Genomic DNA, 16,561 nt, shown 5'->3' with positions numbered 1-16,561 from the left:
TACGATGGGCGGACTTGGCTACAATGCTCCTGTCGCCCCGACCGAGGCAGGGATGGCTACAGTGCGCCCTGAGACCATGCCCCGGAGTCGGCTGCGCGCGACCCGACATGGTCCTGTAGCAAGTCGACGTCCGCCACTCCGTGACGCTAGCAACAGCGTGCCACAATGATGGGCCGTAGGCGGGACCCTCACCTGACGGGTCCCGGTAGCCGGCGGGCCCTACTGGCCGGCACGAGGCGATGACACCAGGGTCCCACACCCATGTATCTTTTACCATTGTAACCCTGGGGGGCCGGTCTATAAGACCCCCATGATCCCTCCATGCAGAGGGGGCCATTCTCTTTAAACATACCCACATGACCAGGAGAAGGAGAGAGCTAGCTCTTCCTCTTCCTCCCATCAAACAACTCCAGGAGCGCATTGTAACCTCTCGGTGTGATTCGGTAGGACTAGGGGTTTTACTATAACACCCTCAATGCGACTATATCCCCCACGTGTCGAGGCACGACTTAGAGGCATAATCGCATTGAAGGCATATGTCGCAAGTCAGGCAATCTTCACAACATCCCATGTAATATAGATAATAAAAAGGGAGATAACATAGTTGGCTTACACTCGCCACGTCAATCAAGTACATAAATAACATTACATCAACCAAACACTCATGGCCCGACTACGGCGCCAAAATAAAAGATAACCCAACATGCGACACGGTCCCGATCACCCCCAACTAGGCACCACTACTGATCATCAGGAAAAGAAACATAGTATCGCTGAGAGTCCTCGTCGAACTCCCACTTGAGCTCGAGCGCGTCACCTGGAGCGGAATCATCAGGCCCTGCATCTGGTGTAATAGTAATCTGTGAGCCACAGGGACTCAGCAATCTCGCACCCTCGCGATCAATACTATTTAAGCTTAATAGGTAAAGCAAGGTAAATATGTGGAGCTGCAGCAAGCGACTAGCATATATGGTGGCTATCCTGTTCGCAAAAGAGGGCGGAGAAGCAACCATAACTAAAGAGGGCAAACCTGCGGCAAGCATTACTCCAACACCGTGTCCACTTCCCGGACTCCGCCGAAAAGAGGCCATCACGGCAACTCACACTGTTGATTCATTTTAATTAAGTTAAGGTTCAAGTTATCTACAACCGGACATTAACAAATTCCCATTTGCCCATAACCGCGGGCACGACTTTCGAAAGTTCAAATCCCTGCAGGGGAGTCCCAACTTAGCCCATGACAAGCTCTCACGGTCAACGAAGGAATAGACCTCCTCCCGAGACGTTCCGATCAGACTCGGTATCTCGGTTCTTCAAGACACTTCGACAGGTTAAAACAAATCCAGCAACACCGCCCGAATGTGCCGACAAATCCCGATAGGAGCTGCACATATCTCGTTCTCAGGGCACACTCAGATGAGCTCTCCATACAACTAAAACCAAACCTCGAGTTTCCCTGAGGGGGCGCTGCACAGGACTCTAGTTCGGACCAACACTCAGAGGAGCACTGGCCCGGGGGGGCTAAAATAAGATGACCCTCGGGCTCCGGAAACCCAAGGGAAAAGAGGCTAGGTGGCAAATGGTAAAACCAAGGTTGGGCATTGCTGGAAAAGCTTTAATCAAGGCGAACTATCAAGGGGTTCCCATTATAACCCAACCGCGTAAGGAACGCAAAATCCGGGAACATAACACCGATATGACGGAAACTAGGGCGGCAAGAGTGGAACAAAACACTAGGCGAGAGGCCGAGCCTTCCACCCTTTACCAAGTGTATAGATGCATTAAGATAACAAGATAATATAATGATATCCCAACAAGTAAATAAATGTTCCAACAAGGAACGGTCTCCAATCTTCACCTGCAACTAGCAACGCTATAAGAGGGGCTGAGCAAAGCGGTAACATAGCCAATCAACAGTTTGCTAGGACATGGTGGGTTAGAGGTTTGACATGGCAATTTGGGAGGCTTGAAAACAAATGGTAGGCATCGTAGCATTGGCATAGCAAAAGAGCGAGCATCTAGCAAAGCAAAGATAGTAGTGATTTCGAGGGTATGATCATCTTGCCTGCAAAGTTGTCAGAGTTGACTGGATCCTCGAAAGCAAACTCAACGGGCTCCTCGTTAGCAAACTCGTCTCCCGGCTCTACCCAAACAAGACAAACAAGCAACAAGGACACAATCAACCACGTGCAAGGATCAAACAATAAGTTGCAAACATGGTATGCTATGCGGAATGCAATGCGGGATGCACATGCAAGATTTGACAAGGGATGCATGAACCTGGCCTTAACTTGGAAAACCAAGTGTTCCATTGGAAAGATGAGATGAAATCGCTTGAAAATGATATAAAGAACGCCGGAATCGGAGTTATGGTTTGGAAATGGCAAGCGATTCAAATATGATCACGTTCTGCGATTTACAGCAAGTAGCCATCTAAATGCAACGAGATTAACATGCTACAGCACCCAAACAAGACAACAAAATACATGGCGGGGATGCATTCATGATGCTTAACAAAAGTCTAGCACTGAGCTACGGCCAATTCATCCATTAACAGGTTCAAACAAGCATGGCAAAAATGCATATGACAAACAGATTTCAGACTTAGTGAAATTAACACTTGTCTAGAATTTCAGATCAGATAGCACTCTTCGGAGCAACAAAACTATATGCTACAGGACCTGAACATGGCAAAGTAAAGCATGGCATGGAGCTACTCAAAGAGCTTAACAAAAGTCCCTTAGTGACCTTGAGCCAAAAGGGATCAGAAAATACAATTGCAAGCATGTGAACATGGCAAAAACATAATCAGTTCTCAGACTCAGTGAAAACTGGAGCATGCTGAAACAGATATCAAGTAGGCATGTTTACGAGCTCGATGCACTCACTACGGAGCAAGTCATGACAAACTAAGCATACATTCATCAAGAATACACAAAATGCAAGCTAGACATGGCAATAACAATAACATAGCATGCACGGATCAACCACAACATCATCGGCAAAATCGCTAACAAGTAGACAATCTGCCCAGATTCACGAAGTAGCAAAAGTAGAGCTCGATTGACTCAAGCTAGGGTGCTCCATAATTGCAAACAAAGACATGGATGGATAGAGCACTACAAGATTAACAAAACATCCTTACTGATCATCCTCAAAAGAGGCACGTATCACTAGGAAACAACATGAACATATGACCATATGAGATAAACAGGTCAAGGACTTAGTGGAAATGCTAAGTCTCTGAAATCAGCATTACCAAGTGCCTCACTTTGCAAGCTTGTGCTAGTCACCACACACATCACAAAAATACATGGGTTGCACCTCTGGAAAGATGGCAAAACCCTTAACAAAACATATGTAGAACTCATGGGCATATCATGCACACAATAATCATGGCAAAAATGACAAATAGCTAAATGGAGCAGCAGATTTGACAATTATCTCAAGTAGCCCTCTTCTAACAGCATTTCGGGCATTAAGATGAACTCAAATGAAAATGATGCAATGGAACGAAATGATGTACTCTCTGAGACGAACATTTTGATATGCTATATGCGCAAAACGGAGCTACGGATGCGGAGTTATAGCACGATGAACAGGAGCATATGGATCTGAGATCTTGAGGACTTGGAAGAAAATTCCACCTCGCGGTTAGGGTTTACTATAGCTGCCAGATCTGGATCGCGACGCGCTTCTCGAGGTTGGCCGGAGTTCGCGCCGGAGCTCGACGGAGAGGAAGAAGACGACCGGGGGCGGCCGGATCCGGGCGGGGAGGCGAGGCCGGAGGTCGGAAGAGGCGCTGGCCGGCCGCGGCGGAGCTCGGCTCCGGCCGGCGAGGAGCGAGGCGGCGAGGAGGATCCGTCGGCGTTGAGAGAGGCGGCGGCGGGGCGAAGGCGCGGGGCGGCGCGCCTCTTCGGGCCGCGGGGGGCGGCCTCGGGCCGGGCGGGCCGCGGTGGTGGAGGCGGTGGCGGCGCCACGTGGCGCGACGGGAGTGGGCGACGGCGATGTCCGGCACGCGGACGGACGTGTCCGGCGCGCAGATGAGGAGCGGGGCTAGGTTTAGGGTGGTTTGGATCCGGAATTTCGGGGAGGGGATATTTATAGAGGTAGGAGGAGTAGGAAGCTTCAAATGAGGTGTGGTTTTCGGCCACGCGATCGTGATCGAACGCTCTAGATGATGGAGAGGGTTTTGGTGTATTTTGGGCCAAATTGGAGGGGTGTTGGGTTGCAACACACACGAGGCCTTTTCGGTCCCTCGGTTAACCGTTGGAGTATCAAACGAAGTCCAAATGATACGAAACTTGACAGGCGGTCTACCGGTAGTAAACCAAGGCCGCTTGGCAAGTCTCGGTCCAATCCGGAAATGTTTAATCCCCCACACACGAAAGAAAGGTAGAAATGACCACCGGAGGAGAACGAAGCGCCGGAATGCAAAACAGACAACGGGGAAAATGCTCGAATGCATGAGATGAACACGTATGCAAATGCAATGCGCATGATGACATGATATGAGATGCATGACAACGATAACACACACGGAGACAAAAACCCGAACCCGAGAAAATAAAATAACTTAAAGCCGGAAACGGCAAGAGTTGGAGTACAAATTGGGAAAGTCATATCCGGGGTGTTACATTTACCTCCCCCGGAGAGCCCGAACCTGGGTACATCGCGAGTCCCTCTCCGCTTGTCCCCGATCTCACCTCCGGAACCCTCCGACGTCCTCCGGCCCCAACCACGTTCGATAAGCCTACCCATGGAATCTGCCGTAAGCACACCACGACAGTTGATCTTCATGGGCGTTATATACGTGGTCGTCGGTGAGTCCAAGATGATGACTTTCTAGGGACCAACCGAGTCCCGCTATCCACTCACCGTCTCCCCTTAGGCATTCAAGGGTGGCTCGTACGTCGGCAAGAAAAGTTTGGTTGAAGTTGTAGCTCTTCGAGGTGACCGGTGTTTGTCTAGACACGACTTGTTAATTTGTTTAGGATAAGCCCCCTTGCTTGTGTTTGTAATACAATTGTGGTTGCTAATCTTTTGATTAGTTTAGCCCCCTTGCGTTGTGTTTGTAATACAACTGTGGTGGCTAATATTCTGATTAGTCCGAGGTGGAGTTCGTACTACCCTTGTTGTTTGCAGTAAGTTGTTGTTATTTATAATTGTTTTTGTCTTCTATAAAAATATGGTATAGCTGTACCCTAATTTTATTTTATTTTGCATCCAGGTTAGTAATAACATTGTTGATACTTAGAAAAAAAATTCCTCGTTGACAAAGAGGGGGAAGTCGGAAACCCCCAACACTCAACCGACACATGAGTATTCGACAGGGTCCTATGTGCATTAGACAACGATCCAATCGAAATTAGTATCGAACACCCTCTCCGAACCCAATATTAATCCGCAGACCCAGCCGGACTCCCGACGGAGAGAGCGAGGACCAGGTGAACCGGCCAGCCAGACAACCCCGGCGCATCGCCTCGTGGTCTTCCTCTTCTCCCCCCGCACCCGAATCCCCTTGCCTCGCCGTCCCTGAAACCCTAATCCCTCGCCGCCGCAACACAACCTCTTCCTCGCTTCCGCCCCCCGCCCCCGCCCCGATCCAGGTGAGCCCCATCACGCTGAATTCCGATCCAGAACGTCCCTTGCCAATTTTGGGCGGTAATTCGGTCGAGGGATTATCGCAGATAGCTTCGGTGCTGAGAAAATTTCTGACGTGTGGTTTTTGATCCAGGGTGGAGCGTTGGGCAATGGATTTCGAGCGACAAGTTTGAGCTCTCGGATCGGTTTCAGGAGGTTTTAGATGGGTTCGGACCGGCAACATGGTGGCTCGGGGGACGTGGTGGCGCCGAAAGGGCGGAAGAGACAGAGACAGCTGCTGCTGGAGTCCAGCGACTCTGAAGCGGATGAATCTTGCCTCTTGACGCGGCACAAGTCAGACGAGCCTAATGCCGCCTTAGGCAACGGTGATCAATCAGTGGAGAAAGTGGTGCCTCCTAGTTCTGAGCTTCCTGGGGCTAAAACTACTCAAAGAGATGGTTCAGAGAAGAACAAGGGAGATGAACTTAACAGTGCCAGCAGTCGAAATGGCGATGACCTGTCAGAGGAGAAAGTGGTGCCTCTTAGTTCTGACAAGCTCCACAGGGTCAAGTCCACTCAAGGAGACTATCCAGAGAAGAATAAGGGAGATAAGAACAGCAGGAGTAGCTCACAGCCTGACTCCAAGAGGAGCAAAATCGAGGATGCCAAAGTTGGTGCTTTTGGAAACGGTGGAAGTGCTTCAAAGGATGTAACTGTAGCAAAAATGCTGCGTCCAGGGTTCCCAAAATGGCGGTTCGAGAAGCCCGAGGTAAGGGCTGGACGAGTTGATGAGAAAGGTGGGGTGGAGATGAAGGCAACCATTGGCTCAAAGGTCAAGGAGCAGGCATCGAGCTTGGATGACAAGAGGAGACATGTAGAGCTACTGAAACGTAAGAAACACAAGCCGTTGAAGACTGACATGAGCAACTCGGTTGACTCTGGCCGACAGGAACGTGGGGAGGAGACGAAGGCAAAGTTCAAGGAGCAGGACTCAAGTTTGGATGTCAAGAGGAGGCCAGTAGGATCACTGAAACATGAGAAACACATACTGCTGAAGACTGACAAGGCTAGCTTGGCTGGGTCTGTCCAAGGGGAAGTTATAAGGGTTCAAGGGAAAAGTGGCCTTTTGAAGATCCTGCCAAAGAACGATAAGGTGCTCAGGGAAACCAGCGATGGCAAGATTCTGCCGAAGAAGTCGAATGTTGATGGGGATACCAGTGATGGCAATACTCTGCCAAAGAATGTTAAGGTGGAGGCTGGGGATGGCAAGATTCCGACGAAGAGTGGTGTTTTAAAGCTTCTTCCGAAGAACAATAAGATGGTCAGAGAAAACACTGATGAAAACCTTATTCCCAAGAACATTAAGTTGGAGGGGGAGACCAGTGATGGCAAGATTTTGATGAAGACCAGTAAGATGGATACAGGAAGCGGCGATGACAAGGTCGCGACTAAGAACTGTATGGTGGATTTAAAAGCTGTTGCTGGCAAGTTTCCGTCGAGGAACAGTAGGATGGATGAAGAGACCATTACTGGCTATGAACAGGATAAGGATAAAAGCAGTGCTCTGATCGAGTCCCAAAAGCGGGATTTAAATGGTGGGAAGAAAGTTACTGGAAAGCTGGTCTCCTCTGTCATATTGAGGAGAAGCGATCCAAGCGTAGTGGGAGTTTCTTCAGGCCATACTGTGAAACAGAAAAGTTCAAAGGTGCAGCCGAAGATCTCCTCACAAGGCAATCATCAGCCCTCACCAAGCCTGAAAGATGAGAAAAATGAACTTGGTGAACACAAAAATGAGAAGAAGAGATTGCTTGAGCATAAAGGTTCACCAGAGAATTTATCCAAGAAAGTAAAATTGGAAGTCACTGATCTGCAAGGCACATCTGATTCTGCTCCCAAGAAGCATGTCATGATGAAGAAACCAAGGGGAGGACCTCGTAGTGCACTTAAGCAGAAACTCCGGGATCAGATTAAAGGTATACTATTACATAACGGATGGACAATTGATCTAAGGCCTCGGAAAGATAAAGATTATGAAGATTCTGTGTATGTTTCTCCACAAGGTAGTAGCTATTGGTCAATCACAAAGGCTTATGCAGTGTTCCAAGAGCAAGTGAAAAGTTCACAGGATGAGAACCCTACAGGTGGACCAGGTGTTGCAGATGCTTCCTTTGATGCCATATCAAAAGAGGACCTAGCAATGCTACAAAGAATTGTGCGGAAAAGAAAGGGCAAAAAAGAACATTCTGCTGAGAAGAAGGGAGGGGACAACAGAAGCAGGAACTCAAAAGGTGCCTCTGCTGGTAGAAGTTCTAGAAACAAGTACCAGAACAACAAAGAGAAGGTAAAAGCCAAGCATCTGGGATGTGCACTTCTTGTCCATGGTAGTGCTCGTAATATGGAAGGCATGGGTAACTACGTTCCATATAAATGGAAGAGGACGGTTTTATCATGGATGATAGATCTGGGTGTTGTTTCACAAGATGCGAAGGTCAAATACATGGACAAAAAAGGAACACAGGCAATATTAGATGGTAGAATTACCAGGAATGGTATTTACTGCGGATGCTGTTCCAAGATTCTCACAGCTGCTAAGTTTGAACTTCATGCTGGTTCAAAAGAGCATCAGCCTTATGCAAACATCTTCCTAGAAGATGGTGGGGTTCCATTGTTGCAATGCTTACTTGATGCATGGGATACGCAATCACAACATGAAAAGAAGGGATTTTACAAGATAGATCCTGCTGATGATCCTGATGATGATACTTGTGGTATTTGTGGTGATGGCGGTGACTTGCTCTGCTGCGATCGCTGTACTTCAACTTTTCATGTGGCTTGCTTAGGAATCGAGGTGAACATACAAGTATTTGGGTTAACAATTATCTGAACATTTGGGCTATCACTTATAGCCTTCCAGTTGATTTGAGCCCCAGCACTTTTAAAAGAGTTGCTTGCTAGGATGCTATGCTGATTTATTTATTTTACTTAGTTCTTTCTCGTAATTTCTCTTCTGTTTGTTCTCTCATGCTTTTATGCTGATAGTTATATTTGTGCTAAATGCCTCTGCAGATGCCTTCTGGAGATTGGTATTGTCGTAGCTGTATATGCAAATTCTGCAGCTCTGCTGAAGAAATGACACCGTCTTTCACTGAGTTGCTTTCTTGCTTGCAATGTTCAAGAAAATGTAAGGCTCAACCCTCTCAACACACACGTGCTTGGTTGCACGCGGTCACACACACAAGTTTGTGCACTCCGGCAATTTCTTACACATTGTTGTTTTTCAGATCACCAGGTTTGTACACCTGGAACTGAGAGGGACTCCGTTTGTACCCCACCCGGTGCCTCCATTGATCACTTCTGCAGCCCAGGATGTAGAAAGGTATGAAATACATAATTGTTATCTGTTCTCGGTTTTTGGCAATAATTACTTGGTATGTGCCTGGACCAGTTTATTAATTGATCACTTGTTGTCCCCTTCCATTCTGCCACAGTAACATTTGCCTGCTTGCTTATGCTAACTATGGTTAGCACACTTAGTGTCACTTTTCACAGGCTTCAATGGTTTACATTTTTTTATAGTGGAAGGGAGCAACGCATCCAGCCCTTGCCAATTTCCATTAAAGAAATCAATAAAGTTATGTTACAGGTTCTAGGTTGAGCCCTGACTGAACAAAAAACCAATTTTGCTGATAATTTGGCAAGTCAAAGCTGAAGTCTTGTATCTTAGTATATAGATATAGAAAAAAAACTTCAACCAACCTGTATTGGCTTGTTCACATTTCTTAGCCCCTCTTAATACCTTTTTTCTTTTCTTTTGGTGGCAACTAAAGATCACTTTAGGCTAATTCTGTATGCTGGGAATATGCCACACTGAATCCAGTGATGAAATTATGATTTTGGCTACTTTTGTTTCTTGTGAAATTGATGTTTTTGGCTATTTATTTCACCATAGTGTATACCTCTGAACTTGTACTGTCTGCAGAATATGTAGTTACGGTTGCACACACCAGCTCTTAATATATGTTTCTAATTTTTGGATGCATTTTAAAGCTTAACTGCTTGTCCTTACTAGTCAGGCCTTCTTTGGTTAATAGGATAGGAATTTTATAGGAATAGGAAAATCATAGGAAGTGAGATGACATGCATGTCAATTCCTATAGAGAAAGAGATGTCATTTGGTGCATAGGATAGGATTTTTTTCCATTGAGTCTAGGCTAATGTTTTTTTTCCTCCAAAACGTGAAGGATTGATTCCTATCCTACATAGGAATAGGAATCCATTCCTACAAACCAAAGGGCTTCAAAGGAATTTTTCCTTTGCAAATCCTACCCTATAGAATTCCTACAAAAATCCTACAAACCAAAGGAGGCCTCAATGTGTACGTGCAATGCATGTTAATTTGGAAGTATATTAAGTGCATGCGGGTATTAAGTAGGATATTATCTACGTGTTATTATCTGATTAGCATTATATTTGGCATAAAATTAATTGCACGCTAAACGTGTTGCACGCTCGACATTGAAGCAGTCTAGGTCGTTGGATTGACATGATTTGATGGCCGAGATTAATTGGATCTGCCACTTTGAGTCTTTTTATATTAGTATAGATCATTTTGAATCTTCCTGTCTGGCATGTAGAATTGCTTGTCGTAATCGTTAACATTATCTGCTCATTGCTACTTTGTTCTTGTGTATGTCCGGTCAATTTCACTCTTCAGATCTCTAATGTGGTGCATTTAAGTTTTATGGCTTAACTGCTTGTTCTTATCATTTTGAATCTTCCTGGCTGGCATGTAGAATTGCTTGTCGTAATCGTAATCATTATCTGCTCATTGTTACTTTGTTCTTGTGTATTTCCGGTCAAATTCACTCTTGAGAGGTTCTATAGAAGCACGAGTATTGACAAATCTCATCAAGTTAATAATATATCCATAGATCTCAATCGCTCTGATATTTTTTCATATCGCATCAATTTGGAGAACCTATACTTATTGATCACATTAATTGGTGTGCCGCCTTGGTGAAAATGTCGTATTTGTTATTATTTAAATTCTTGTGTTCATTCTGATTGCATGGTCACTAAGGCTATTCTGTTCTTCGTAACAACACAGATTTATAAACGACTAAAAAAGCTTCTTGGGTTCAAGAATAATATGGAAGCCGGATTTTCCTGGAGTCTGGTTCGCTGTTTTGCTGAAAGTGAGGCTGCACCCATGAAAAGGAAAGCAGAATTTGTATATTGCAACTCAAAGACAGCTGTTGCTTTCTCAGTTATGAATGAGTGCTTTTTGCCACGTATCGATGAGAGAAGTGGGATTAATATAATTCACAATGTCGTATACAATTGTGGGTAAGTATACAATGAGAAAAATATCTGAATGATTTATTTTAACGATGCAAGGTGAATGAAATGATCCTTTGTGGTTATATGTATGAATATATATGATTTCCCAGACGTAGCTGTGCTTAGAATGGAAGTTATATACACCCAGCAGCCATGATGTTATTCCCTTATCCTTCTGTTAGTCCCAAGTCCCTGGCTGTATGATTTTCCAACACTAGGTGCACTTAGGATGGAATTCGTAATACATTCAGAAGCTGAGTATTTGTTTTCTTAGTCTTCATTGTTACTCCAAGTCCATAAGCACATGTTTTTTTCCGGGAAAATACATGCCAGTAAGAAAGATCAGCAGATTGTGCCTATGTGCAGTAAGAATTTAATTTTTTCGAGAGCATCCTGGGCCATTCTTTCTTAAGGTTGTCATTTATCCTGTAATATGATATGGCAGGTCGGATTTCAATCGTTTAAATTTTAGTGACTTCTATACATTTATTCTGGAGCGTGGAGAAGAAGTTATATCTGCGGCAACTGTCAGGTAAACTTTTGTATGCATACACTATTACACTTTGTTCGATTAATAGCCTTTTGTGATATTATTGGAGCCTTAGCCATCCCCATTTTATGTTACTTTAGTTCTGTCATGATTATTCAACTTAATACTTTTCCTACTACATCTATCTCCTGAGATTTGTGTTTAGGATGGGAAGTTAATCATTCATTGTTACCCCCTCCGATGCATATTAATTGTCGCTGATTTAGTGTGTACTAAATCAGCGATAGTCAATATATGGATCGGGGGGGGGGGGGTAAATATTGAAGTTTGGATTGCAATTGGATGTCTGATTTTCCAAGAATGAACATATTTATTCGTAGGCCATTCTTGAGGCACTGAGACCAACTTGTACTCATGATGGCATGATACATGATTTTTTGATGTTCTGCATTTATCAATGTTATTTCACAGCCCTAAAGTGCTTAATTTATCTCTTCTACATGAATCAGGATTCATGGAACTGAGTTAGCAGAAATGCCATTCATAGGCACAAGGGGCATGTATCGGGGCCAAGGGATGTGCCATCGACTGCTCAATGCAATTGAATCGGTAATTTAGTTTGACATTTGTTTCTGATCTTTGTTGCACAGCCATGTCACATGTGCATATGGGCATTTGGAGTTTGTCCCCCCCCCCCCCCCCCCCCTTTTTCCTTGGGCAATTAAGATTTCTTGCATCGATCGTCTCCGTGAAAATTTCTACCCTGTTATAGTAGGCTAATGATATTCTTGTACATTTGTTCCTGTATTTGTTGTAAACAACAGCAGTATGTTTTCTTGATTGATTTGTTCATCTAATTGTCAGGCAAGCTTGTATTTGTGATATATACTTTCAATATGTGACCTTTCATTTCTTACCTATTATACCTGCTATACGCTGAACTGACTATGTTTTTTTTTGAGCAAGAACTGACAGACATGTTGATGAATGCATAGTTGTTCTGCAAAGTGTACATTATAGTCAGGGTTTGGATTTCAAAATCATGATTGTAAGAGTTACTGCTTGGAACCAGAAATCCTGGTCGGCACCAGGATTTTGTTTTTAATGATGGGAGTATGCTTTTTTGAGCTGCATTGAGTTGTTTTGAACTTTAAATCTGAAGAAAAAGGACAGAAAAAGGGAAATGTGACTAGGATTGGACTCGTAACTGCACAGTTGCTAGCTCCTAAGCTACCAAGGCCATCTTCAATTTTTTTTTGAGGAACCCAAGGCCATCTTCAACGCTAAACACTTATATCGGCGCTTAGGGAAAACGAATAAACATCGTAAAAATAAGATAAAAATCATCTGAGCGCCTTCTGTTTCAATTGTAGACGATAATTACGGTCGCTAGCAAAGTTGGCCGCCGCACACAGCTTTTTACCCCGCATGAAAACGAAACAAGCGCCCGACACCTCTTTTTGAGTCGATGCCATCCCAGACATCGATGGCCCAATTGCCTATCTACCAGGAAATCAATCCTGGCACCCTGCGTTGGTTATGACCTAATGGAAGGTAGAAGCTTCTCCCGGAAAGGTTCTGCGACCTGGTTATTGGTGTGCATCCTTGTAGCACTGTTGCATAATGGTGACCGTGTAACGGAGACATGCGTTATGGAGTTGCATTAATTTGTCTTAATTTTTAATGAGCGACAAGAGTCATTTTAGAAAAAGCATCAAGTGTATTGAGTTTTAGTTGTTGGATTAAGGGATTGATATTGGTTTTTCATACTTACTGCTTACTTACGAAGCCAAGTTTAAGGCTTTAAGCTTTGTGTTTATCAGCTGAGGAAGTCCTTCTAACTGTGTTTGCATTGTTTTGTTTCACATGAATTTCTAACATGTTTTAGGGTTGATTCTTCTGTAGGCCCTTTGCTCTCTTAATGTTCGAAGACTAGTAATACCTGCCATACCCGAAATGCAGAAGACCTGGACTACAGTTTTTGGGTTTAAGCCTGTTGGCCCTATGAAGAAGCAAAAAATGAAGTCTTTTAATCTCTTGATTATCCATGGTACTGGTCTTCTGGAGAAGCGCTTGTTGCTAACAGCTCAAGTGAATCGACAAACCGCTTCTGTGACAGGTCAAAATCCAAACTATTTTGAGAATTGTTTTCCATGATTTCCCTGTTATGAGTATTGTAATTCCGTAGTTTTATATTTCAACATTGCTCCCTATTCATGCAGTTAATGCCGTTGAATGTGACAAGACAGCTTCTCAAACGTTTGGGGAAGCAAGTGGATCCCTTACACCTGTTTATGTTTCTCAAGAATTTGCTGTGGGTGGTTATCCTGAAACTAAGGATCATGACACTTGTGCTTTGATTGAGGGCTCTTCAGGCTTGGCATCTAACCTTCCTCCTGTTTCTGAAGAAAAAACTGAAGAAACTATTTCTCCAGTTTCCATAGCTGATGTTAATTTGCATATAAGTGAAGATGACATGCCTTGCAAGGCTTTAGCTGACATTACGGAAAAAGTGAAATATGCAGAAACAGATTTGACATTGGTTGCTGATAAGATTGTTGTAGAAGAGAAGCCTGAAGATAAATCTAGCTCCAGTTCTGCAGATTCAAAGGCTATTCCAGTGACAGTGGATCCATGCCCATGTTCATTTGATGAGCTTGGGAAATATGAAAATTGCCCACCTAGTGTACATTCTGTTGATGCTGTTCTCGTAAAAGACAGACCTGAATCTAATTTCAGCTCCAGTTCCATCTCTGGCCGCTTTGATACTCAAGAAGATAAGAAGTCTTGTGTAGTTCCTGCTAATACTGAAGTTCCTTTAGTCACTATGGGTCGAAAGCCTGATAACCACGAGTCCAAAACTATTGTCGCTGATGGTGGTGATATGCAAAGCTCACTAGAAGTTAAATATTTGGAAGTTCTAGTAGATGAAAGATCAACAGATGCCTATGCAGCTAAAAATAAAGCATTTGTTGGTGGTGTAACTAGTTATGCTGTTGCTGTTACTAAAGACAATGGTCATTCTGCAGTTGATCTTGTAGTATCAGCAGAGAGATCACTGGATGAAACAAATTCTGTTGAGAGTGATAAGAGTGAAGTTAAGGTTGCAACAGTCGAAGTGGGTGCTATAGTCGAGAGCTCTAATGGGGCAGGCATTACAGTTTCGGCGCTTGAAAAATCAGATGACTTCAATGGTGAAGTTACCGCAAAGCCTACTCTAACTTGTGGGGATGGTCAACTTCATTGAGAGGATGGAGTATGCAATAGTAGCATGAAAGATGGCCTAGCTTCTAGAGACCCTGTTAATGCATGAGTTCTACATTTGGTGCTACAATATGCTGAAGGTATTTTTCTAGGGAGACAATTTTCTTGAAAATAGACACAATCTTATGCAAATGTGATAATTTCACACTGTCATATCAATGGCAGGAAATATGCACTCGTTTTTGTTTTGAACTTGCAGTGCAAATAGGAATAGTTGGTCTTCCAAATGTATTTAAATGTTTGTTATGTAGGAATGACTGAATTCAATCCCGCGGTTCAGAATTCCCATGCTTTTCTTGTGCAACAAAACCGTCATAACTCTTAGCCGTGTAGCTGGATATATATGGTGCAGAACCAGGACAAATTTCTTCTAAAAATTCATATACTCCCTCCATTTCGTAGTGTATCCTGTCTTAGTTTTTCATGTTTTTCCCCACATCATAACATGTGTTACGAAATCGAGGCACAATGAGTCGATGCATGCAGGAGCAGCGGCTCCATGAGCCCCAATGCTTGAAGCCTAAACAACGCCTCTTAACTCTTCCTTGGTATGTGAGTTATTGCTAAGATGCACTCGATCCTTTTTGAAATTGGAGTACTTTTTTGGGATGGTATGGGTAAAAATGATACATGAGATGGAAGATATAGTTTAAGAAAAGGGCAGCTGGGTGCACGTAGCCCCCGCTTGCGCAGGGTCCAGGGAAGGGTCCGATCACTTTGGGTCTTGATAATAGTTCAGCAACTCAAATATATTTTGGACCATCTTTTGTGCAGATGCATCTACCTCATTGTCATGCTTGATAATAGTTCAGCAACTCAAATATATTTTGGACCATCTTTTGTGTAGATGCATCTAGATGCATCTGCCTCATTGTCATGCTTGCTTGACTGATAACTTTGTTGAATAGGTGGGATCAGGGAGCATACAAGGAGATGCCACATTTCTGGAAGTTTTGGATTCGATGAGATGTTTTGTTGGGATAGTCAATCAAGTTGCTGGCTCCAAGGAATACTTTGCTAGCCATCAACTTCATGGGACATTAATTCTGACTACAGTCGTTTCTTTAAAGAACTGTTGGGAGATACTCGGGCTGGGATGAATGGACATTTTTGGTAAGATAATGTTTTCATCGCATGTATGCCAATTTTACTGTGGATGGATGACTATGATCCTTGGAAGTGGATGACCATGTTCTTTTTTAGCAATTTAGCAATCAGTTGTTGTGTTTATTAGCTGTCGGAAAATAAATGAGCTAGACTACATCATCTGGTGTAATGGGAGGGGAGTGGCAACAGCTCTACACCCAAGTAGCGAGGTCTATGTCTCACTGCCATGGATTGTTGATGATTCAGGAGTTTTGTGGCTTCTTGGAGGCTGTATCAGATGACGAAGCTTTGCTAGTTTTTTTATTAGGCACCTAGTCGCATCAGAGTGACACCCCAACTGGGTCACTCTTTTTGTTGTTGTGTACATACAGTATCTGCGAGTTCTATCATCTCCTATAAACCTCTGCCCACCTCCTCAATAGGAGGTATGTTTCAGGGTATAGATCTTTGCTTTACCCTTGTACACATCTATACAATCGCCATGGAAGTACAAACCAATCGATGCTGCATTCGCTAGGCGCTGATGCTGCGACTCGCAGCATTGCTCCTAGATCTGTCATCTGTACAATCTGTCATTTCTGTTGATGCTTCAGTCGGTGTCCTGGATGATGCTTCAGTGAGCTATTGCTCGTTAGAGACATGATTAGGTTCAGCATGGAGCTCGCAAGTTTTTCAAATACTGACAACAGCCTGTTTTTTTTTTAATTCCTGCAATGTTTAAGTCAATTCCTCGGTTCCAGACATGAGGTCAGTTCAGCTGGCTATGTGTCTGAGAAT

General features: G+C 44.0%; 1 protein-coding gene across 1 annotated transcript; it reads left to right on the top strand.

Moving 5' to 3' along the window:
- The first annotated feature begins 5,401 nt into the window (after positions 1–5,401).
- On the top strand, positions 5,402–16,293 carry LOC125536970. Its single transcript, XM_048700261.1, has 10 exons — positions 5,402–5,609; positions 5,738–8,431; positions 8,650–8,764; positions 8,865–8,959; positions 10,691–10,929; positions 11,369–11,455; positions 11,923–12,022; positions 13,319–13,532; positions 13,636–14,757; positions 15,586–16,293. Exons 2-9 carry the CDS (start codon positions 5,807–5,809, stop codon positions 14,658–14,660), a joined length of 4,500 nt encoding a protein of 1,499 aa, XP_048556218.1. The 5' UTR covers positions 5,402–5,609; positions 5,738–5,806; the 3' UTR covers positions 14,661–14,757; positions 15,586–16,293.
- The last annotated feature ends 268 nt before the right edge of the window (positions 16,294–16,561 follow it).

The sequence above is a fragment of the Triticum urartu genome, chromosome 2, assembly GCF_003073215.2.
Source record: "Triticum urartu cultivar G1812 chromosome 2, Tu2.1, whole genome shotgun sequence".
NCBI classification, from domain to species: domain Eukaryota; kingdom Viridiplantae; phylum Streptophyta; class Magnoliopsida; order Poales; family Poaceae; genus Triticum; species Triticum urartu.
Note: the sequence above shows the minus strand (reverse complement) of the source record. Positions and strands in the feature narration are given on the sequence as shown.

Coding starts and splice junctions, on each gene's coding strand:
- LOC125536970 (XM_048700261.1), top strand. CDS start 5,807: ATGGGTTCGGACCGGCAACATGGTGGCTCGGGGGACGTGGTGGCGCCG. Junction 8,960..10,690: donor GCAGCCCAGGATGTAGAAAG/GTATGAAATACA, acceptor GTAACAACACAG/ATTTATAAACGACTAAAAAA. Junction 13,533..13,635: donor ACAAACCGCTTCTGTGACAG/GTCAAAATCCAA, acceptor CTATTCATGCAG/TTAATGCCGTTGAATGTGAC.